A 24937-nucleotide genomic window follows, 5' to 3' on the forward strand; every position below is an offset into this window, starting at 1 on the left:
CTGTGTTTAGTCTAGAAAAAGGTAAATGTGTGCATTTTATTATATAGGTTGTGTATATTTACAGACTGTTGCAAAAACTAAGAAGCTTATAAATATCAGGTTTAAAACTAAAAGAGCTTTACAAAAAACACAATTAAAGATGTTTGGAGTTTTATTTTAGTTAATTTACATTTTTTGTCAAAGAGATGCTGATTTGAAACCGTTGTTACAGTTACGGCATTTCCTGTTTCTGCCGGAGAGAGGGGAGTTTGTCCCAAAGCTTGCCGCTGTATTTACTCCCTCCATCTGACAGGAGGGAGCCTCGTTGAGCTGCGAGTGTGGCTACAGACGGAGTTCACTCCGTCACGGAGGGGTAGGGTCGAGGGGGTGGTTTGGGATTGGGCCTACATTTGTCTTTCGTCCTGTCCCTTTAAGAAGCAGGAGGATGTTGATGGATGCTGCAGGAAGTGATGCCTGACCTGCCTGACAGAGTAAAACCATGAGTAAAACTAAAGGCATGGGTTTGAAATTCAAGAGATTCAAAGCTATGCAAATACAATTCTTTTTTTGTTACTGTATTTTATCCTCTGTCTTTATTTTGTCATCGCTTATACATTCTCCCGCTTGATAAAGTACCCTGCTGTAAAAACAGAAAACTTTGTTGTGAGAATGGGGGATACAGGAAGTAACCTGGCAACCCAGACTGTCATACACCGGCGCGGGAAAATCGTAAACAAAACACAGCGGAAGAGAAGCCTTTAGTGTAGTTTACTGATATGTTTACTTAGCAATAACTACATCTGTAGGGGTTTTGTCTCTTTGAGTAAGTGTTACGGTTACAAAAAAGCAGTTTCCGCTGCTAAATTAGAGATATGTTAGCAATAATGTCGCGTTTATAACTTCAGCTAGCTAGCACATCGTGTTGCTGCAACGTTAACTTTCGCCTGACAGACCCTATGCTCTAAATGCATATGCAATTATTTAAAGTTAGTTAAATAAGATAAGACGTGTTGTCCCAGTATACGTTACCATGGATCGATACAACGATGTAAAAATTCAGCTGAAAACCTGGGAGCAGGGGTTTGTCACAGACCACCAGAGGAAACCAAACAAGGTGATTTAAATGCTAAACATTAGCTGCTAGTAATAATAATAATAATGTCAACCCCATGCTTTAACTTACTATGCATGTCATATGTTTTTAATCGTTATTTCAATTTGGTTTTGTTTGTCCACAGGATATTTATATCCATGTTTCTCTTCCTTATACCTCATAATAACTAGCTATTAAAATGCTCTTTTTTTTCCAGGAGGATATTGATCAAGCTCCAGATGAGACCAGGAGTGAGTATGAGCAATAACTTGCAACATACTGTATATCTAATCCATCTGAAGCATAGATGATCCGGTTAGAGCCAGAAGCATTTGAGCTATATTGTGTGTTTTAATTCCAGACCTGTATAAAGAGTACCGCAGTTTGAAACAAGCCAAAGACAACAGCAGCAGCAGTGATGCAGGCGGTGGACACGTTGAACAGGCCAGATCTACAGCTGCGGTCAACACACCACAGAAGGTACTAAAGAAAGTGTGTTTTATAGCTAAATAGACAGTAAGACAAGTGGTTTCCTATATCTGTTACTATGTGCTTGTCATTGCTCTTCATAGGAGGCAGACTGTTGGGGATCCCATCTGAACCGCAGTTCACAGCCTGCACCTTCTCCCAGACTGACAGCCGAGGAGAGAGACAATCTGCAGGCCTCTGCCCAATACTATGGCATGAAACTGAAAAACAACATGGGGACACTCGGCAAGGTAAGGCACACAATATGGTGGTAAGAGAAATGCTTACTTAGAAACTTGGGATAAGTTAAGATATTTGTTGGTTATATTCCAGGAGAGACCTGTCTCACTGAAGAAATCGTTCCTTCCTGGTCGGGTGCCTCTTAACTCCCTGAAAAATGGACTAACTGGACAGACGAACAGCCCTGTTGCGACCCCTGTGAAGAACCCTTTCAACGGACCCAGATCCAGCCCCTTCACACCAAGGTAATTCAAGGAAAGAAGGTATTGTAATGTTGGCATATTATCAGGGCAATATATTAACTGATCAATATGAAACCACATTTCTATTATAGTTGGATGAATTGTTAAGTCTTAAATTCCCTATGCCATACAGGCATGAGGGAACACTTATTTTAGACTTTTATTATTTATATTACTTATTTTTTGATACCTGCACACTTTTACTGACTATGTGTATTGTATACTGTTATATGTACCTATTTTATGTTCATTTGCTGTACCAAAGACACATTTCCACTGAGGTCTACAACGCATTTAATCTAATCTAATATTAAATCTAATACATAAAATATCCAGAGTCCAAAGTCACATCTTCAAATGCCTTGCTTGTCGACAGTCCATAATAGAAAGATATCTATTTGACAATAATACAAAGAGAATATCTTCTTCTTTAATAACAATGCTCCTAGTTTCTAAGACAGTTTTTTTTTTTATTAGCTTTCCCTGTAATTGTGTTTTTCTTCACAGAAGATTTAACACACCCCAGGGCCTGGCTTCAAAGACACCCCAGAAAGCGGAGCCTGAAGAGCCGTGTGCACCCTTTGAATCTGTCAAAGATTCTTGTGAAGAACCTGCAAGTGCTGCTATTAGTTACAGTAGTCCTAGTGTTCTAAGTAGTAAGAGTTGTACTAGTAAAGTTATTAGTTCACAAAATCAGAATATCTCTCATCTAGCTCCCTCTCCAGCCAGATCTTCTTCACTGTTGTCATCATTATCTTCTCCAAGTAGGCCAGGAACTTTAAGAGGAGATGTAGGAGCCACGGGCAAATTAAATGAAAGTATAGGAGCTTTAGGAGATGTGGCCGATTTCAGAACTCCTCATAAAGTTGATGATGAGGCAGGTGTTGGAGCTTTGATCAGCTTGAGGGGAAGCCCTCAGGTTATTGCTGGTTTCAGAGGAGGAATGGCAGGGAAGCCCTCTCCTGCCAGCAGATTGAGTTTTGTTGACAAGAAGTGGCTGGAGAGGTGTCAGGTGTTCGGAGAGATGGGGGCTGAGGTGAAGCCTGGAGCAGGCAACGTGGAGATAGATGTGGAGAAAAGAGGAGAGTGTGAAGAGGGAAGAGAAACAAAAGTTAAAGCACAAGAAGAGGAGACATCTGGAAAAGAAGAAATACATGTAGCCGAAGAAAGAAGAGCAGCAACAGTTTCGGGAGAAGTTAAAGAGCCTAAGAGCATTACCCATGACAAAACAGTCAGTGGACGTGAACCAGAACCTTCTCTACAACACACTGGAAAAAGCCATCAAGGGAAAAGGAAAGGGAAAGCAAAAGAGAAGGAAGATATTGAGGAGATGGAAAGAGGACTGACACCACCTTTAACGCCAGAAGAGGACAATGAGGAGAGTAACAAATCCAAAGGTGGAAAGAAGAAGGGGAAGAAAAGGCAGAGAGAGGCTGAGCACATGGACGCAGAGGCGCCGGAGGAGGAAGGAGTGAAGAAGAGGCGGAGGAATGGTAAGAAGAAAGGGGAGATCTCTGATGGAAACCCCAGCACAGCTCCACAAGGAGGGAGGAAAAAGAGATCCAAGAAAAAGGGAGATGAAGACGAGGAGGCAGAAGAAGAAGAGAAAAAAAACAAGGAACCAACAAAGGTACGTCAGTCATACTCATATGTGCATACTGTGCATACTGTGTAAATGATTTCAATACATTATTCTTCTTTCCAGCTTCCTCAGGAGAACTTGTTAGGAGAAATAGAGGAGGACTATAAAGCCAGAAGGGTGTATAAAACTCAGCCTGCCAAAGTCAAGTAAGACTAAACACACCCTGCTGCAACATGTCGTTAAAACACGTCCATTTGTGTTCCGGTTCCAAACCATTCTTTATTTCTACAGAGGCATGAAAGGGGCAGAGGGTAACTTTGTGAAGATAAATCTGAAGAAGAAATCCCATGTCAAAGGATACGCTCTCAGAGGCGCTGGTCTACGCAAACAGGTACGTGTTGTGTTTGTGGCACATGTCATATAATCAAAGCATAAAGGGTTCAACTGAACTTCCTGCCTGCTAACTCGGTGTGTGGTGTGATGATGATCAAGACACTTAATTATAAAAAACATGTCTTTACTGTGTGATTCCTTTCCAAATCATTGAAAAGAAGACATATCCTCGTGTGAAATAGATTTGTTTCTGTACTTTCGAAACCATTCGTACAGTTAACACGAGTTGTCATAATACAAAATGTATCCAGCGTCTTTCACTGTTGTACTCTGTTCTTTAGATATACATGGAGAAGTTCCAGCTGAAGGGCGAACGTTTCGGTGGACATGGATTTCTTAGCAGAGGAGGAGGGGGTGGTTTCAGAGGGAGAGGACACAGAGGAGGTTTCAGAGGGGGGATGAGTCAGTCGGGGGACACCTGCTACAAGTGTGGAGGGACCGGACACTGGGCCATCCACTGCAAGGGACCAGGTATACAAACAGAGACATGTCTAATCTGCTTGTTAAACAAAAAACGATCAATTTCAGTAATACTTAAAGTTTTCCTGACAACAGGGGGTCGACTCATCTGTTCATCAGCGATTCATCTCCTCAATTCATTTTTATTGTGTCACAATTCTTAACTTAATCGCTGATAACCTTACCGTCTGTATGGGCCGTAAGAGTGACGCAGCTGTCCACATCTTCTGAACCTCTGAACTCTTGTTTCTTTACGCAGTCCCCCCCTCTTCTGCTGCCGAGGACCAGGCCGCTGAGGAGGAGCCGTTTGACCTGCCCACCTTGGAGGAGGTTGCCAGGGCAACAGGCACACTGCAACCTCAGCCGATGGGTAAGCCTGTCAAACTTTTTGTGTAACTGACCTTTACTAATTTATCTTTTAGTACGGTTACTGTATATTTGAGTTTTTGTTATAACTATAAAACACGTTTTATAGTTATTGTATAAAAAAGTTATTTTATAGTGTTATGTAGCTTTTTCTGCATGTAAACGGTCTGCAGAGTCACAAACCCTCAAAGTACACCCTGTAGCGAGTAAAACTCTTAACACAGAAAATACCTGTCTATGCTGCCCCAGAACGCCTCGTTGGAGATCTTTCTTTTTCAATTTTTTCCTTCCTGGTCATAGTGACGTAACGGCTCCAGGGATTGGTCCAAATGGACCAATCTTCGGTGCTCCTCACACACTCACTCAGCCTTATCTTTTCTCAGCCGCGGCTCCGCGGATCTCCGCACACACTGTGTGTGTGCTCAGGCTGAGTTCCGCGGTGTCTCGCTGTCTCGCAGACCCCACGCAGCAACCAGGAAACGACACCAGTAATCTAGCTCACACTGTCCGCTCCAGCAGTGAGCCCCGCAACGTCCCTCCAACACGGCACCCAGGCCCCACCACGCAGCATTCTCATCTGTTTGTCATTGCTGGTGTCATTTTCTGGTTGCTAACGCCATTGTAACACATAATCACTGATGTACCGCTGTAACGGTGGTGGACTCATCAGAACAGAGTGGGCGAGCTGACCAATCCGAACACAGTGGGCTCATAGGGAGGGGGGGCAGGAGCTCCAACAAGCCGTTTAGGACAGAGAGTGAATACACACATACTATACAGAGATGCTGTGAGAAACCAATGTGAGTTTGGAACATTGAACAATGTAAATCTATTCTAGTATACCTCCACAATGGAATTATGATCAGTAGAAATGGCCATGACATGGGACCTTTAACACAATTTGTCCACCATATCTTTTCATACGAGTGATTTAATCACTTTAGCAGCAATAAAATACAATATTATATTACGGGTTTTCAGGTTTTGCAATTTTGTACAACAATACAACTTTAAAAATAGGATCAGAATGTTTAAGAAAACTGCTGCTTATGTTTTTGTGTGTTTTTTGTTGTTGCGTGTGTTTAAATCCTGCTTTGTTTCTGTGTTCCAGCAGCGTCTTCCAGTGCAGCAGAGGAGCAGCCGTCCCAGGATAAGCAGGGTGACGGTAACACTAAAGACGAGGTGTTGCTGAACGTGATTCGTCCTGACTATGAGCGTCCCGTTGTTCCACCTCCAATGGAACCACTGTTTCCTCTCACAGATGATGGGAAAGTCCAGGGTAAACATTTACTTTGTTCCTTGTAATTAAAAACAACATAATAAAAAATAGACTCAGAACATTTGCTCGAAAGCTCACACATTTGTGGGAATATGTGTCCGTTTAGAAGCGCCTCCTGAGCTGTATGAAGCCCTGAAAGAACTCGGCTATCAGTCATTTAGACCCGGACAAGCGGAAGCTATCATGAGGATCCTGTCAGGTATGCACAGTACACACAGATAAAATCACACATCTAAGATCTTTGTAATAATGTGTCTCCCTTCTTCCTCCAGGTCTCTCTACCCTGGTAGTGTTGTCAACAGGGATGGGTAAATCGTTGTGCTATCAGCTCCCAGCCTACATGTATGCTAAGCGATCGAATAGCATCACTTTGGTCATTTCCCCTCTAGTCTCACTAATGGATGACCAGGTAGCCGTCCTCTCACACATGCATCCACAACAAAAAGACAACACCTAAAGAAATCGACCATTATTAAAAGAATGTACCCTCTCCCTTTGAGCAGTTATGCACACGACACATCTTGATGTTAATGTCTTTCTCTGCATTAAGGTGTCTGGCCTGCCAGCCAATCTGAAGGCAGCCTGTATTCACTCCAACATGAGCAAGAAACAGAGAGAAGCTGCGATAGAAAAGGTACGTGGCAATTGTAAGATTTAATTCTGAAAAACATCTTTGGCTCAGATAGAGTTACCTGTGAGCAGTGGCGGCGCTGGGGTAGGCTACAGCCATACCAAGAAATGGCTTAGCCCCACCACGAAAAATGATGTTAAAGTAAGCAAATTAAATTAAATAATAAGCTAAATGTTGAGAAAACGGCTTGCGAAAATATATACGGGTCGTGTCCACATCACACAAACTGATCCTGCTGTAGCAACAAGTGCACGTTACTGATGCAATATGGTCAGATCAAAATGCCTCCGAATGCAATTTCAATAGACCTACAGCCAATCAGAGCAACGAAACGTTGGGTCTGCGTCATGCATTACTGATGAGATCAATCGGAACCGCCATTCAGTATCCCCATTGGATCTTCAACGTGTACTATGATACGTCACCTTCACAGCGATCCCTTTTTATTTACTACAAGACAAATGTGCAGTTTTATTTCATACAGTTCCATTCTGATTGAGACAGGGAAATAATCTAAACCTCACGTGTGGCGTTTCACTGTCAAGTGGGGCGATATAGCGTGTATGTAATTACATTGCAAATACTGATTTGAGCCCCACCCCTGTATGGGTTAGCCCTACCATAGATTAAGCAACAAAAATACTCTGCTTGTGAGAGAAGCAGGGACCTGATATTTGCTAACTTGAGTTTTACTGCGAACTTGACCTCTTTTAAGACACCACAATACCAGTACATCAATGCCCTGTTAAATCATTGCAGTTCCCAAATCCACAGTGATTAAAATAAATGCATATAGTAGTGCAATTTGCTAGTAAAGTTGATTTCACTCACCAGCCAAAAAACCAAAACTAAATGAGTCAGATTGAAGTTTATTGCCAGTTACGTTTACACATACACATAAGGAATTTGCTTTGGTATCTAGTGGTGCGAACATAAACAATCTAAAAAAACAAGTTGCAAAGTAGGTAAAAAAAGAAATATATAATGATAATAAAAAACAAGTATTTTTAAGAAACAATTTAGCATTAAAAAAGGATGCTAGAGACTTTACACCAAATGTTAATTTAACTATACAAATAAACTTGAAAGCTTAAAAGCAAAAACACTTAAAACGATGAGTATATATGGCAAACTACAGTGTATTATATTTTAAAGTGGAGGGCTGTGCAGACATGTGTGCAAAATGTTAATTTATTGAGTGGATGGTAAAATGTGAAGTTTTTCTCCTTCTTCTGTTCCTGCAGGTGAAGGCAGGCGAGGTGCATGTGTTGCTGCTCTCCCCGGAGGCTCTGGTGGGGGGAGGGGGCTCAGGTGCAGGGTGTCTCCCCTCTGCTCAGGACCTCCCTCCTGTGGCCTTCGCCTGTATTGACGAAGCTCACTGTGTCTCAGAGTGGTCGCACAACTTCAGACCCTGCTACCTGAGACTCTGTAAGGTGGGTTCATCATGGAGTGTCTCTTTAACCATCTTAAGTTCATTTGAGGAAAAACGACATCTAAATATAAGATGGTAATAAACATATTGCAATAGATTACATTGTTGAAATATTCCTTTCGTTTTAAGGACAGCAATTCAACCAAAAGTAAATAAGGTACAGACACTTTAAGAAGTTGTCAACATCCCAATTTGAGCACATTTAAAAACATATTGCAATAGATTACATTGTTGAAATATTCCTTTCGTTTTAAGGACAGCAATTCATCTATGTGTGTCTGTACTGTAGGTACTTAGGGAGCGTTTGGGAGTGCAGTGCTTGCTGGGACTCACAGCTACGGCCACACTTTCCACTGCTATGGACATCGCACGACATCTGAACATCAACGATAAAGACGGCATCGCAATCCGATCTGCGGCAGTGCCTCCGAACCTGCACATGTCTGTGTCCATGGATAGAGAAAAAGATCAGGTGTGTAGGGTTGCATGTTTCTTGTGCCTTTCAGCAATGCATGGAATATAAAATGATGCTCTGTCTAAAAATGTAGTCGGTGGAGAAAAAGTATTTTTCCAGAACTCCATCTGTCCCTTTGTCTGTCTATGGACATTTTCAACTTTATTTTCATGGGGAGTCACGTGATCAGCTGGACAAGATGGCAGCATAGGTTAAACTCGCTCAACCCAGTGATGCTAATTCTGTAAATATATACCGTTGAGACCATTTAAAAAATATATATTTTAGCCTCTATGAGTGTTTGATCGAAGGCAATGTCTAAATCGAGCAAAAAGTCGCCGCCTAAAAAGGGTCCCGAGACGAGGGGGAAGTCTGACATGGAGGCGTTAGCCGACACGGTGCCTGAGAAGCAACGAGGCTATCTGGATTCGCGCTTCGACCAACTCCAACAGATGGGGAGGGAGACGGAGGGGAAATTGACTTCTATCCAAACGGACTTGATGGTACTGAGTGAAAGCATCGGCACCGTTAAGGCAGAGATGGGCAAGATACGGTTGGATGTGGTGAAAAATTCGGGTATGCTAGCCACCCACGAGGATACGCTGGACATGTATGCAACTCAAGCTAGCGGACATGGAGGACCGGAGCAGAAGATGCAACGTCCGTATAACTGGGCTAGCGGAAGGACTTGAAGGGTCTAACGCCATACAATTTCTGACACACTCGCTTCCAATGTGGTTCCCCTCCTTAGGTAATCTGAAGGGCGAGTTAATGCGAGCTCATCGTATCTACAGCGACGACAGGAAGAAGCAGGTGGGCGCTACCCGCACTTTGATTTTCACGTTCTCCGTTATACCACCCGCCAAGACATACTCCGTGCCGCAAAGAAAGCCCCGCTCACGATTGATGGACGGAGGATCCGCTTCTCCCCTGACTACAGCAGCTACACTGTTAAACGTCGTCAGGCTTTCTCCCGGGCAATGGATACCGCCCATGCCAAAGGGGTGGAATTTTTCCTCCTTTACCCCGCTACACTGAAGGTCAAGGGAGCTGGTCAAGTTAAGACATTTCATTCCCCGGGACATGCCGAAGACTTCATCGTCTCCCTACCAGGAGTGCAGGATGCACCAACCGGTGGGGACGGGGACCCGGGACCTGGGCGCTCGTCTGACGGCGAATAGCGGTCTTTTGGAACCTGCTGGACTATATAGCGTCGCTGTTTTAGATTAAATGCACACTGCTTTGCGTGGTCTGGGATCTCTTACAGAGTTTTGGATTATTTCTGCAGGCTTCTTTTTATTTGTTTCTGTCTGACGCTGGACTCATCTGGGGACGGATAGTTGTTTATCATTGTTTGGCTGATCAGACTAACTTGCGAGCCTACTGCTTGATTTTTGGATCCCACACCACGTAATAGACTCTGGACTTTAATACAAACACAGCCGGCTTTTTGTTTTGATCTATATCACGGCGGATCCGCTGTGCATGCCGGATGTGAATGGACAATGGCCGGTAAGATGTGCGTTGGTTATCGGAACAGTGTATGCTATGATGTTACCTATTTACGTTTTTTGCTCTCTTTTCTTCTAATAACTAAGCTCATTGTTGCCTTAGGTTATTTCATTTAGTCTGTTAACAACGGTTTAGTAAGCTTTAAGTACTGGGTTGAAGGGTAGGTATAATCCTTTTGCAGCCCCATATCCAATCAGATCACGGATCAATTTAGGAATATCCGTTTAATGTACTATTTAGTTATTTTATGTATCGTCTTTAATCTTTATTTTTCTGTATCATCTTGTTTTTGTTACCGGGGAAATGTATGGGGGACTGTATTATTTTTGTCTTTGTCCAGTTATGGGAAACGCTTACATCTTCTCGGATTGCTTATGTGGGGAGGGACTCCATTTTATTTTGGTCTCGTTTACAGGTTTAGTAAATATGGTTGTTTATCATCTGACGTTCCACTCAGCTTATTGTTGACATCTTCCAGAGCAGTGCAGCCCAATGGGTGACTTATCTATTCTTGTGTGGAACTGTGATGGGTTGAATGCACCTCACAAGCGAGCTAGTGTGTTGACTATGTTACATCGCCGTAAAATTACAAGAGACGCACCTGCTGAGTAAAGATTCCGGCCGCATTGCTAATAAATTCTATCACATCCTCTTCAGCTAACTCCAAAACCAAAGGAGTAGCCATTGTATCTAGATGTAATTTGAACGTTAAGGTGCTGGACATGTGGGCAGACACTGCAGGGAGGATAACTATTGCCAGGGTGGAAGTTTATGGGAGAAAGGTGGCTCTTATTTCTGCCTATGCCCCAAATACATTTGATAAGGATTTTTATGATACCTTAACTAAAAAAAGGCTAGAATTAACCGAGTATGCTATCATGGTGGGAGCGGACATGAACGCAGTATGGAATTCAAATAAACGGTCAAGTTTAACAGCCTCTAGAGATCAGGAGTCGGCTACTGCTGCGCTACAGTCTTGGGCTGGGAGTTTGGGACTAGTGGACATGTGGCGAGCTTTTAATCCACAGGTTAAAGATTATTCATTTTTCTCAGCCAGACACAAATCTTTTTCTAGGATAGATTATCTTTTTACCTCTCCACAACTTTTCCAGAAAGTCGATAATGTAATGTTGCTTCCTATTGCCCTCTCAGACCACAAGGGAGTACTCTGTTGTGCGACTCTGGGCAATTTATCCAAGCGCGCCACTAGATGGCGCCTCAATTCCACTTTACTAGGAAATGGAAAATATAAAGAACAATTGGAAGAATTTCTTGACTTAAATAGTAGGGATGTAACGATACCAAAAACTCACGGTACGATAATATCGCGATAACAAGTCCACGGTACGGTATTTATCGCGATATTGAATAATAAAAAATAAAAAAATTCAATTTGTTTTTTTTCAATCAACATTTTTCTTACTCGGAAAATGTTTCTTTATTACATAATAAATCTGATTTGTACAGCATTTTAGTAGGATAGCAGTATTTTAAAGTGTCAAAAACAAAGTGACAGTAACAGACTGGAATAAGAAAACCAGTGTTTTTGTACCTATAGTACTACCAAACAAAGTAGGCATTTTCTTTGTGCCACTGCATCTCACAAATACACAAGGACATTTAATAATCAGACCCTGCAATAAAATAAATCAAGTTTCACTTTAGTTTTTCAAGTAACTCAACTCAAACTCACTAGTCACTCACTCAGCATCATCAGACAGGTTTTTAGGAATATGAGAATGTCCACATTTCCAGGTATTTATAAGCTGGGATGTTTGGGCATTTACAATATCCCCTGCTCTGGAAAAAACTCTCTCGCTTGGTACTGATGTTGCTGGGACAGCAGTGGTCGCGTTAACCGAATATTTTATTTATCAATGACGGAAAAATCTGAAAGCAGTCTGTCATTTTGACAGATTAGAACAAACTCGGAACAGCGCCAACGTTTCCCCGCAGCGAGGCTCTGGTGTTATGCCGTGTTATGCATGCCCTCCAAAAGGAAATGATATAGTTTCCAAACCGTACTTTGCCGTACAGATCAACACATGTCTGGGAGGTTTTGCTTTACGCTGTGTGCGCTCCCGCGAGGTGCATGCACACACGGCATAACACCGCCCCCCCCCCGACAGTTCACGAGCGTGCTCTCTTGTGAACAGTTCAGACCCGACAGGCAATAAGGGATTATGACGGACATTTTACGATCCTGTCTGTCAAAATGACGGACAGCGAAAAAGTCTAACGCCACCTCAGTGGGACGGAGAGATATGCTTTGGCCATGGGTGACAGCAGTGGGTCAAGCTGTGCATTGTCTCTCCACCACTTCAAAAACAATACAGTTTTTGCCAAGAAGGTGAGGTTATTGACAGGGCGAGATATACATATACTGTTGGTACTTGTCAATGTCTCTAGGTGTGTAAATGTAGCACTGTAAATACGATGTCCTTTTGTGTTCTGTTGTTTTATGTTCATGTTGTAACCTACTTGCTGCCATGTTGCGGCTGCTTGCCGCGGTAGATTTAGTCAGTCTCACGACGGTATTGCGACGTTTATTTACCGCAATATTCGGTATATCGTTACATCCCTATTAAATATAGGTTCAGTTGAGGACCCAAGAATATTATGGAATGCAGTCAAAGGCTTTATAAGAAGCAATACCATATTGTTCTCTTCAAATGTATGTAAGGAAAGATCCGCCAGATTACAGGCTTTGGAAGCAGAATTTGCTAGTCTTGACTCCATTTTGCAGAATAATTACTCTAAACAAACGGCATCTAAACGTAAACTTGTCAAAAAGGAAATAAATGGTATCTTGAAACAACGATCAGAATTTCTAATACATAGGGTTAGGCAGCGCTCTTACTTCCACGGGTCTCGGCCCAGTCTCCTCTTGGCTTCAAAAATCAGGTCTAGTGAGCATTTTGCAGATATTCCCTCCATTCAATCTTTGAATGGTAATGTCACAACTGAGCCAAAGCAAATAAATGAGACTTTTCAAACCTTTTATTCCAATTTATATAAGTCAGACAAGTTCAGTTGGACAAGAATAGATGCGACGCCTTTCTCGGTTAGCTAGACTTACCACAGCTTGCAGTCACTGATTCCACCCATCTTGATGATCCCATTTCCTTAGAGGAATTAAAAGATGCAGAACGCAACATGCAACGAAACAAATCACCAGGTTTAGATGGGATACCTCCCGAATTTTATGTAGCATTTTTGGATAAACTGGGTCCACTACTTTTGGATATGATAATGTTTTCGATAGATAAAGGCAGTTTTTCGAGGGACGTGAACATAGCCTTGATTTCCTTGCTCTTAAAGAAGGATAAGGACCCGACAGATTGTGCTAGTTACAGGCCTCTAAGTTTATTAAATTCGGATCTAAAAATATTTGCAAAAGTGCTTGCCAGGCGCATTCAGGATTATATGCCAACTTTAGTTAACTGTGATCAGACTGGGTTTATAAAGTCAAGGCTAGCTGCTGATAATGTTAGATGTCTTCTCCATATAGTAGATTCTTCAGTAGACAAAAAAGACCCGGCAGCGGTGCTGTCTCTTGATGCAATGAAAGCCTTTGACAGACTAGAGTGGTCCTTTCTGTGGTCTGTGCTGGAGAAAATGGGTTTTGGTAATGGCTTTATACATATGGTTAAGGTGCTGTACTCTAATCTCTCAGCTCTGGTGCTCACTGGGCAATTATCCTCCGCGTTATTCCCTGTTTCTAGATCTTCCCGTCAGGGATGTCCACTGAGCCCAGCACTTTTTGCACTCTCCCTTGAACCTCTAGCCCAAATGATACGCCAATCCCCTAGTATACATCCGATTTCTGTTCGTGACACTCACCATCAGGTGGCGCTATACGCAGATGATATTCTGGTTTTCATGGAGAAACCGACTCAATCTATGCCTGTATTGTTATCTATTTGTGAGGAGTTTGGTTGTCTCTCTGGCTTTAGGATTAATTGGTCTAAATCTGCCCTCTTACCCCTTAATGAGTCAGCTAAAATGCTTCAATTTCCACCCAATGTCCCAGTTGTCCAGCACTTTAAATATCTTGGGATAGAAATGTTCCCATCTTTAAATCGTATTGTAACATATAATTACTCAGAAGCATGGAACAGGATTAAGATGGATTTGGAAAGATGGACTAGCCTTCCGAACAATCTTCGGCCCCAAATATCTATAGTCAAAATGAACATTTTACCCAGGATTAATTTTGTCAGCTCAATGGTCCCCCTCTCACCCCCGGTTGACTATTGGAAAAAAATCCACTCTTTTATTTTGCGCTTTATCTGGAATTCAAAGCGTCCACGACTGAAATGATCCACTATACAGAGGAGGAGGGAAGGTGGTGGTCTGGCTTTGCCTAATTAAATTGTATTTTTGGTCATTTGTGCTTCGTCCATTACTGGTGTGGCTTAACCCTAATGCTTCCGTTTCTTGGCGTAATATAGAGGAAAATATCGTACAACCTTGGAACCTGCAGGATATCCTTTTTGCCAATTTAACAAATAGGCAATGTCAACTACGCTTTGGCCCTATAGTTTCACATCTCATCAAGATATGGCGCACAGCTGAATCACAATGTAAGATTTCCTGCAAGTGGCACACACTTTCTCCTATATTTGATAATAAAGGTCTGCTAATTGGTGGGAGACCTGTCTCATCCTCTCATTGGAGCAACAGCAGTATTCACCACTTGAGTGACATTTATGATAACAGGGGCTTGTGCTCCTTTCAAGAAATTAAGAGTGCGTTCAATCTGCCAGGTAGCTCGTTTTTCTTCTATTTGCAGCTCAGATCTGCTCTCAAGGCACATGGTGTCCCATGGGAACAACCTATACCTGTTCATCCTCTTTATAAGTTGTTTACTGTACAAGGGAAAAACAGGGGTATGGTGTCTACACTGTATAATTTCTTTCTGGAGGCTTCCTACGATAACCTACAGCTGGACAGAGTATGGAGACGTGACTGCCCAGTTTTAGACCCTGATTTCAGTTGGGACGGTGTTTGGTCAAGCATAAAAGAAGCTTCTCGGAATCCCGATCACCAACAGATCCACTTTAACTATGTCCACAGAACATATCTTACCCCGCGTAAACTTCACTGTATGAAAATGATAGACGATCCCTCATGTAGTTTATGCACTATGAAGTCCCCTGGCACGTTTATGCACATGATGTGGGACTGTCCCCCAGTCACTCTATTCTGGACTAAAGTGGCTTCTGGCATGTCACGTGTGCTCTCAGTGACAGTGCCGGTGACTGCACCCGCCCTACTATTGAATGATCTGTCAAAGCTCAATATCACCAAGCTTAAAATGCGCATCTTACTAGCTGACCTAACAGCTGCAAAAAAGATGGTTGCGGTTCGATGGAAGCCTCCTAATTCCCTCACATTCAGACACTGGGTCCTTGCATCTCTAGAGTTGTCAACTGCCCGATTTAAATAGGTAAAATGACACTAATATAAACAATTGGCGCTCTGCAGTCGATTCCTTCAAAGATCTTTTAGAATGATTTCTCCCTTTCCATAATCCACAGCCTTTTCAATTGCGACCTTTGCGTTTCCCTGTGTGTGTGTGTTAGTGATGGTATACACTCCTGTCTGATAGCGCTGATGGAGTGCTGGCACCCAACAGCGAACACCTTATATGTGTGTGTGTGTCTTTGTCTGTGTGTGTTTATATGTTTGGGAGGGAGGGTAGGGTTTGTTTTATTTTATTTTCGTTGTCTTGTGTTTTCTGAATTCTGCATTTTGTATATTTTGTAAGTAATTATTTTTATCTCATTTTGTTCCTCTTGTGTACTTTGTTATTTCATTTAAGAAAAAAAAAAAAAATGTTGTGCTTGTAGTTGTACATGTCGTGTATTAACATCAATAAAAATGTGATCACAAAAAAAAACTCTCTTTTCATGTTTATCTCTGTCTTTCCTGTCTTTTTGTATAAAGGCTTTAGTGTCCTTGCTGAAAGGAGATCGTTTTGGTTGTCTGGACTCCATCATCGTCTACTGTACTCGAAGAGAGGAGACCACTCGCATTTCAGCGCTGCTCAGGACCTGCCTGCAAGGAGTGATCCTGAAAGAAAACAAAAATATAAACAGCAACAGTCAGGCAGAATACAACCCTGTAGGACAGAAAAAGAAAGACTTGGGTAAGGATGGAATAATACTTATTTTTAAAAATAATAACTTATTCATATCTAATGCCGAGAGAGGGGATAATGGTCGGGGCAGAGGTGTAATCAAATATGCTAGATTTCAATCATACATTACATCCTTCAAAAAGCAGCACCCTCTTTGACTTGGTGCATCTTCCATCTTCCATTTAGCAAGGAAGAAGATTCGTAAACCTCTGAAATGGCAGGCGGAGTCGTACCATGCCGGCTTGTCCTCTTCAGAGCGCCGTCGCGTCCAGAACAACTTCATGTGCGGGGAGCTCCGACTCGTGGTGGCCACTGTGGCGTTTGGCATGGGCCTGGATAAGTCTGACGTCCGCGGCATCATCCACTACAACATGCCTAAAGTGGGTAGTGATCTTATTTATTCAAAAAACAAAAGCTTTTCAAATGTTATGTGATCACGTTGCAACTTCTACATATTTTCTGCAATTGTATCAGGTGTGAATACATGAATCATTTATGTGGTCAAGAGCGAACCTTTTTTGATTGTGGGGGAAGCAACTGGAGTCAGGACTCAAAGAGAGACACGAGGAGAGCTGGAGCTTTGATGGCAAACACTTGACGGTTTATTTGGAGCTTCGGCCGGAGAATTCACACGACATGTCACGGGCCACGGTTTGACCACACGGTTGAGATGCCACAAAAGAACTCTTCTGTAGTTCCAGGTTTGAACTAGTTCTGAGTGTAATAATCAACATTCTTTATCAGCGAGACTAAACAAATATGGACCCTGAATCTATCTAAGGCTGTCGTCCATAGAAAATAATGTGCGTCAGGGAACCTACGTTCCTAAAAAGAAAGGCTTCTAGATGTCCCTGAACAATGAACAATGAACTATCTCATGTCAGCGTGTGCTCGGTCATAAGCTGGCAACAACAATGCGCCCAAGCTGCCCCTCCTTAAGAGAGATAGCAGCAATACCCAAGGTCGTAGACCTATGCCACGGGAAAAGAGACAGAAGAAAGAGAAAACGATGAACTGTGTCAAAGGTTGAATGCCTAAGCAAATGATTCCCCAACATTGATCATGTTATATAGATCTTCATTATCAGACTGGGTTTGCCCAGCTGTCATGTCAAGAAATACATTCCAAAGACCGGTTTTTCACCCGTTTCAAATGTGAATATACATAGGAGGTACTTTCATCTGATAGATTTACCCAGATAATACAACAACAAAGAAACTCTGAGTCCAAAAGTCTCGTTTTAATCAGTATTGTCTTACTGGTTAATGGTTTTTTTTCAGAGCTTTGAGAGCTACGTCCAGGAGATCGGGAGGGCAGGAAGAGATGGAGAGCCCGCACACTGTCACCTCTTTCTGAACCCTGGGGTAACACTGTCAATAACTGTGTGACTCTATGATGGCCTTCTTGTTAAAGTCACTTACACTGTACATTTGAAGCATAAATTAATGTGTGTGTGTGTGTAGGGGGAGGACCTCCATGAGCTCCGTCGGCATATACACTCGGACACGGTGGACTACTTCACAGTAAAGAAACTGGTCCAGAAAGTTTTCCCTCCATGTAAATGTAAACAGCTTCACCAGAAACAACAGGCGCTTGAACAGGTACCTCTCTTGTGCAAATGTGTGTGTGTGTGTGGTCTAAATACAGTACAAATAAAGATAAAGCTGCTAAGTGAAAACTATCTGTGTGTAAAAGGACATGGAAGATAAGGAGATGATGGAAATGATGGATAGGTGCGATCAAGAGAACCTGAGCGCTCCCACTCAGCAGGATGTGGAACATACAGACTCATCAGAACCGTCAACTGCACAGGTAATAAAGAACAAGGGTTATCATGTATTCATACTCTTTCTTCTTCACTCCTTTGCCCAACAAATGTGCAGTCAAAACCTGCAAGAAAGGAAATTGAAGAGATTGTTTTCCAGCGAGCACACATTTTATAAAGTTATTCATATAGGAAACAAATATTTTGGACAAAAGGAGTGAATGCTATGTTTTTATTACAAGGAGTCGTCACATCCAGAGGCAGCAGAGCTCCCTCTCCAAGACTGTAAAGATGAAGGAAAGAAAATGCAGCTGGAGGAGCAGAGAGTTAAACATGAAGAAGCCGAGGGTTCGATAAAGCCCAAGGATGGGGAGTCGCAAGAAGCTGATTGGCTAAAGGACCAGGAAGAGGAGAGCATTGATTGGCCCAAAGAGCGGGTCTGTCACACGCATGAGAGAGCGATTCCCATGGAAGCAACTGTGGAGGCTCTGGACGTCACAGAGGAAGGTGAGTGGAAGCAGGGCACACAGGGCAAGTACACGAGTTAAGATTCCAACAATCAACTGATGTTTAGGAAGACGGATATATTCATACAAAACATTCAGAGAAACGTAGTTGTACACGGGGTCTTAAAAAGTATTAAAAGTTGATTAAATCAATTAAGCCAAAATGAAGGCTATTAAAAAGTATTAAACGGCATTTTCCAAGGTATTACATTTTGTAGCTTGTTTTCAATAAGTATATACATTGTCCAAAGAGGTTGTTTTCTAAAGTCTGCCTGAATGTAATCATTGCGTAGGTGTGTAGTGTGATTCTGTGTAGTTTATTTATGGCATCACGTTGGATGTGACGTCATCTGAACAGGACATGGCACGCTCACTGCTTGATAGCGCGCGAAGCTCCGTTTACGCCGGTTGTTAAACAATATCGTTATGGGGAAATGCAAGTTTGCGTCCAAATGGTTGGAAGATAAGGAGGAAGGACAATCAATACTGTGTATAGTCAATGTGAGGTAAAGTGTGTCGCCAAGGTAACCGGTTAAAACTCGAAGTGGCGATGAGGTCCTAACATTTATGGAAAGGGTCTTAAAAGTTCTTACATTTGACTTCAGGATTCCTGCATATACCCTGTAGAGAGACGGATATATTTATACAAAACATTCAGAGCAAATATGTAGTTGAAAGTAGGCAAGGGGCTCCAAATGCAGAGAAAGGAAAAAAAGTAATTCGAGAAACGATAAGAAAAAGATTCTTTGTCTTTCTCCTTTGTGTGTTCCAGGTGTAGAAACGCTGCTCTGCTATCTGGAGCTGCACCCCCAGCGCTTTGTGGAGCTGCTCCACCCCACGCTGTCTGTGTGTAAAATCGGCTGCTATAGTGGACCCAAACAACTCCAGAAACTCACTAAAATGTATGACTTGTCATTCCTTAGTATATTCTAATGTTTATATAAATATAAAGACATTTAACGGTCAGCTATTTTCAGAGATATACTGTGCTGAGTTGATCATATTTGTCCCGTTTTACATTATTTACTTCCTTTTTGATGTGTCACAGTTGCCCTCCCATTGCTGTGGTGTTGGCCAGAATGCGGATGGCGGGCGAGCGAGTGGAGACGTGTGATCAGCTGGAGTTCGATGTCGTTGAGGTTGCAGACACTATGGGATGGCAGCTATCTCTTGTGAAGAGAGGACTCCGACAGCTGCAGTGGTCCTCTTGTATGTGATAGCACTAATACACACTTTCTGGGTCTGTTCTCTTGTCTGGTATGTTTTCTCCTCGGGGTAGATATTGGTTTGCACAGTTCTAAGCAAGTAAAAGCAAAACCTATGGCAAGAAGAATACGTCACTGTTGAATAAAATCAAATAAGAATGCACTGGTGAAGATTAGTAAATCAAACACGAGTAGTTGAACCGCTCTCAATCAAATATCGTCTGCTTTTAACCTTGTCTACCGTGTGCAGAAAACGTGTATTTGTGTACAAATATTAAATATATATTAAACAAAACATTTGTGTTTCAGTTGGAGGCCGTAGCGGTGTCAGCGTTGAATTGTCTTCCATATCGTTCTACTTCCGATCCTTTGGCGACCTCAGCGACGAGGAGATGGACAGAGTGTGTCAGTTCCTCTATAATCGAGTCCAGAACCAGGAGAAGACGCAGATCTACCAGCTCACCTCCTCCTTCAAGGCCTTCAAGAGGTAAACGCATACACCAAAGCTGCTTATTACCCTCAAGATAAATGTATTATAGAAACTCGCAAAGGTGTTTTTCACAGCCTTAAAATAGTTTTGAGAAAGCTGAAAGATCAATCGTTATTCTCCTTCCTCACTGTAATATTTGCCTGCTTTGTTCCCAGATTGCATCGACAAATATCAGAAGTAAATTCATCTGAATTTGTGATCAAAGATGCTCATTCTTTTTATTTGATTTTATAAAACCCTATCCATCAGTGGATCATTCAAAATATAATTCATGATGAAATAATGCTAGATATTGTTTGACTGTGTTGTTCCTTATGACTCCTACTTGTTATATAGGTTTATAAAGGTTGGTATGAAGTCTGTGAGTAACCACCTATTAATTCAATGTACCTTACAATGTCAATTTGACACCTAAACCTTTTAAAAGCTGGCAAATGCTTTAGAGCAGGGGTACTCAAACCTTTTTATGAAAGGTCCACTTGTGAATTTTATACAAGGTCACTGGTCCGGATAAATGCCCCCCCCCCCCAACCCCCCCGGAGCGGTGCGGAAACTGAAATTAAGAAGCAATTTCTTACAGCGCTATGCATGGGGCCCCCTTGAGGGGGTTTCCCGACATGTCGTTGCAGTAAATTAAAGGGTGTTTCATGTTGTCGTTGCTGTGGACCTTCTTAATCTACTTTCTTTGGGGGCCCCCTTCTGGTCCATGCACTTGCCTGTCGGCAAACGGCGCCCCTGTATACTCACACATTCAATACATACAGTATGGTGGCTTGAACTAGTGGGAGAAATGGCACTGTTTGTCTGTAGCCAATGCCTTGAACTTCTGCAAAAAAGGCATTAGAAGCATTAGAAAGTCAAGGTACATTTGTGGCTAACTTGCGGTCTGCAATGCGTGTCACGCTCGCGCACACAAGTAAATATATATATGCACATTCATTCTCACAACGCGTCAGACACAAGAAAATATACATGAATTTACATCAGAATCAGAACGTTTTAATTTTTTTATTTTGTATAATATATTTTTTTCTAATGGGACCCAGGGTTCGGTCCGGATTGATTTGTAGTTCGGTCCGGAGTTTGAGAAGCCCTGCTTTAGAGAGTCCTGCAAAATGTCCAAATAATAAGATGGGACTGTATAAAACAGCAATTATTTTTCTCACATGTACAACTATGTGTGTGTGTGTTCTCTCTGTCTGTTCACTTCTCTACTTTACCTTGTGTGTGTGTGTGTCTAATGGTGTGTGTGTGTGTGTGTGTGTGCGCGCTGTGTTGCAGTGTTGCATTTCCGAGTGCATCGTCCTGTGTCGACGACTTGGATGAGAGTCGCAGTCTGAGGCTGAAAGACCTTCTGTCCGAATACTTCGACAAGAGGCGGGACCTAAGCCAGATGCTCGCACCGGTGTACATCGAGGAGCTCGACAAATATAAGGTAAATACACAGGAGGGTTATCAGGAGTTATCGGCTGAATTAGTGTCTTTAAATGTTCTGGATGTTGAGGATTACTTATTACTTGTTATTTTTGTGTGTTTGTAGTTTTCAGACTGGGAGAATCAGATCAGAGCGGACATCAGAAGTTTTCTCTCCAACCGGAGTGATGAGAAGTTTTCTGGAAGAGCTGTTGCTAGAATCCTCCACGGCATAGGTGAGACATACACATACATCTGATGATGCTCGAACAAAATATGTGTCTTTATTATATAAGTATGTTATTAGGGTGACCACAGATGACCTTAGAGGTTAATAGAGAGAACTCAATTAAGATATTTTCAAACAGCATATATAACATGTAGTGTTGTTCTAATAAAAACATGTCCACTCGGAGCCTCCACTTCAAAGAGCAGAGGACTGTACTACGAAGCCGGATTTTCGCTTAGTCGGCTAACTTCAGGGAAAACTCTGGGTTTCCGGTCTTACGACGCTGGTTCTCTTTTTAGCGGGCTAGATCTCCATGGTAACTTATGCTGAACGGCTAGCCTGGTCCGGAGCAGGTTAGGTTCCGGGATAAGAGATCAACTCAGTGAAAGCACCGCCTGCTGACCAATCAGAGCTCAGTGTGCGGAGTTTAAAGCGATCAAGTCATATTACAGGATAGAGGAAATACAGAAAAACTGCCGTTGCAGGAAAGACGGCCGGCAAAAATCAACTGACTGTGTGAACGTGAAAATTAATAGAATATCACCTCCATCTTCAGAGCAATCTGACTATTATAACATTAGCGTTAAGAAAGCTTACTTAAATATCTGCCACAAGGCAAGGCAAGGCAAGTTTATTTATATAGCACTTTTCAACACAAGGCAATTCAAAGTGCTTTACAAAAAATGAAAGACATTAAGAAAATGGCATTTAAAATCAGTCATTAAAAAGAAAAGATAATAAAATAAACATTAAAAGAAAAAATACAAGTTAAAAGTGACAGTGCAGTTTAAGATGTGAATAGTTCAATTAAAAGCAGCGGCAAAAAGAAAAGTCTTTAGTCTGGATTTAAAAGTAGTCAGATCACAACATAAGTAACCGGATCAAAGTAACATTACGTACAGTCTGCGGCACTGTGAGTGCAGACATCGATGTGTCCCATTATCATTCATATGATATCACATCATAATGTATCATATTATATTTCCTTATCTGAGTCAGCTGAGCCGTATCTGGCCGTGCAACACTCACAGTGTCACATACTGTATGCAGAAGTATTATTTTAAGCAACACATTAAGTTGACGAAACACTCGAGTCAAATATAATTAAAGTCAGATCGTGTCTTGGACGGGGGTGATATCATAAACCTGTTAATGTACGCATTCAAACACTTTTTCTTTTGCCAGCTGTATTCACCTTGCAGGTGCAACTATGTGACTTTGATCCTGGATCAAGTGTTTAAGTCATGGATGTTTAAAGTTTAACGTCTTCATATTTGTCTAATTATATAGTTGACTTTCCATTCAGGAAGTATGACGCTGCGCTGTCAGTACGCTTGTCCATGTTTGTGATTGGTCGAATGCTCCAAATACCACCCCTTTCATGTGAACGCGCACCTAAATAGATAGGGTACGGCTGGCTTGAGTTAACGAGTTGATAACCAGCGTCGTAGGACAGTTTAGGGAGAGCGCGTTTGTTTTGGATTAGCTAAACCGGGTAACTCAAACATATCCAGGTTAGGTTGAACCGGCTTCGTAGTACAGGCCTCAGGTTATACAGTCAAAATGACAAAGTGTTTTTTAACCACTAGAGGGTGCTAAAGGCTCAATGAATAAACTTTGAGAATCAGAATACCTTTAGTGAGATCCACGTTGTTAAACCTCAGTAAGGCTGGACTCAGAAGCAAGGATACAAAAGAGCAAATCCTCAATAATATAAATGATATTATCTGATTCATACAACAACATTACAAAGTTGACTTTTATTAGAGAGAAACACACCACCTGTAGCCTTCTCTTTTATACTAGGGGTATTTATTTATCTCTCTAATTTCATCTTAAACACAAACAAAACACCTACTGTGTTACAAACTATCTCCTCTCTGTCTTCTCAGGAGTACTTTCATCTTTAGCAGGTTGTCACATCTTCACAAACCTTCATCTCCGTAGCGTGGGATCACAGGAATCTTTCCTTGTAGTTAACCTCCTCCAGGTTTTGATTCGTTCAGTGTTGATACATCTGGAGGTTTTTACTTGGAGCTAAATAAGACAAGATAAGATAGAGCTTTATTGTCTCCCTTAGGAGAAATTTGTCTTGGGCATCGAGATAATACACATAAAACATTCAGGTCAATCAGTCATAGATACAGAACAGAGATCACATATCACATGGCAAAGAAACAAACAAGAAACATACGCAAATGACACGCAGAGGCACTCCAAAACAAATGAACCAGGCTATTCAAACCGATTAAAAAGTCATGTTATTAATCAGTTTTTCTCTGACGCTGTTCAGCTGCCAATAACATTTGCCCAATTTCTTTTTACTGATGACTTCACACTCAGGTGTCCAATGACTAAAATCCTTTACCCAGTTAAATTATATAATAGAAAATGGCCAAAATCAAAAAAGGTTTGCTAAAAATGTGGCATATCTAGACAAACTGCTCCTAGCAACCACAATGCCGATGTGTTGCCATTACATGACACAGATTAAAACAAACGGTTACCATGGACATACCTCACAAACTGACAGACCTCAACTAAATATATTCTATTGTAGACGTTTTTATACATTTCAATGCGGATATGTCAAATATTATACCTTTTTTTATTGTAAGGAATTGAATATACCAAAGATGAAAACTAATTGTGTGTTTCAGGCAGCCCTTGTTTTCCTGCTCAGATCTACGGCAGGGACCGGCGCTACTGGAGGAAGTACATCCAGTTTGACTTCAACCAGCTCATCAGACTGGCCACTCAGGAGATCATTCACTTCAAGTGAGAGACCAAATGTGCACACACAGACACAGGTGTGCACATACGCAGGTGTGCACATACACAGGTGTGCACATAGACAGGTGTGCACATACACAGGTGTGCATCAATCACTTACTCACTCACTTGTGAGGTCGGGTTTCAATAGATTTGGCCAGAAACACCTGTTTTGTATATAATATCACGTTGATGATCATGTTGAATGAATTTATCTGCTGTGTTTTCTAAAATGTTTAGTTTTTATACGTATTTGAAGTAAAAAAGAAAAAAGAAAATGAA

The 24937-nt window shown here is 41.8% G+C and overlaps 1 protein-coding gene across 2 annotated transcripts; it reads left to right on the forward strand.

The window, feature by feature from the left end:
• The first annotated feature begins 487 nt into the window (after nt 1-487).
• Nucleotides 488-24937, forward strand: recql4 (RecQ helicase-like 4). Of its 2 annotated transcripts, none has more exons than XM_034210473.1 (28): nt 488-1093; nt 1290-1323; nt 1434-1552; nt 1645-1791; nt 1874-2025; nt 2530-3652; nt 3728-3810; nt 3896-3995; nt 4279-4468; nt 4716-4826; nt 5937-6101; nt 6208-6300; nt 6374-6510; nt 6652-6735; nt 7977-8165; nt 8454-8636; nt 16083-16284; nt 16462-16655; nt 17556-17639; nt 17739-17876; nt 17971-18087; nt 18283-18547; nt 19319-19448; nt 19595-19755; nt 20061-20238; nt 21523-21676; nt 21782-21890; nt 24544-24937. In XM_034210473.1, exons 1-28 carry the CDS (start codon nt 1010-1012, stop codon nt 24663-24665), a joined length of 4848 nt encoding a protein of 1615 aa, XP_034066364.1. In that variant the 5' UTR covers nt 488-1009; the 3' UTR covers nt 24666-24937. The 2 variants fall into 2 exon arrangements, with proteins under 2 accessions (XP_034066364.1, XP_034066363.1); XM_034210472.1 differs by having other exon boundaries at nt 489-1093; nt 5934-6101.

Source organism: Gymnodraco acuticeps, unplaced genomic scaffold (assembly GCF_902827175.1).
Source record: "Gymnodraco acuticeps unplaced genomic scaffold, fGymAcu1.1, whole genome shotgun sequence".
NCBI classification, from domain to species: Eukaryota; Metazoa; Chordata; class Actinopteri; order Perciformes; family Bathydraconidae; genus Gymnodraco; species Gymnodraco acuticeps.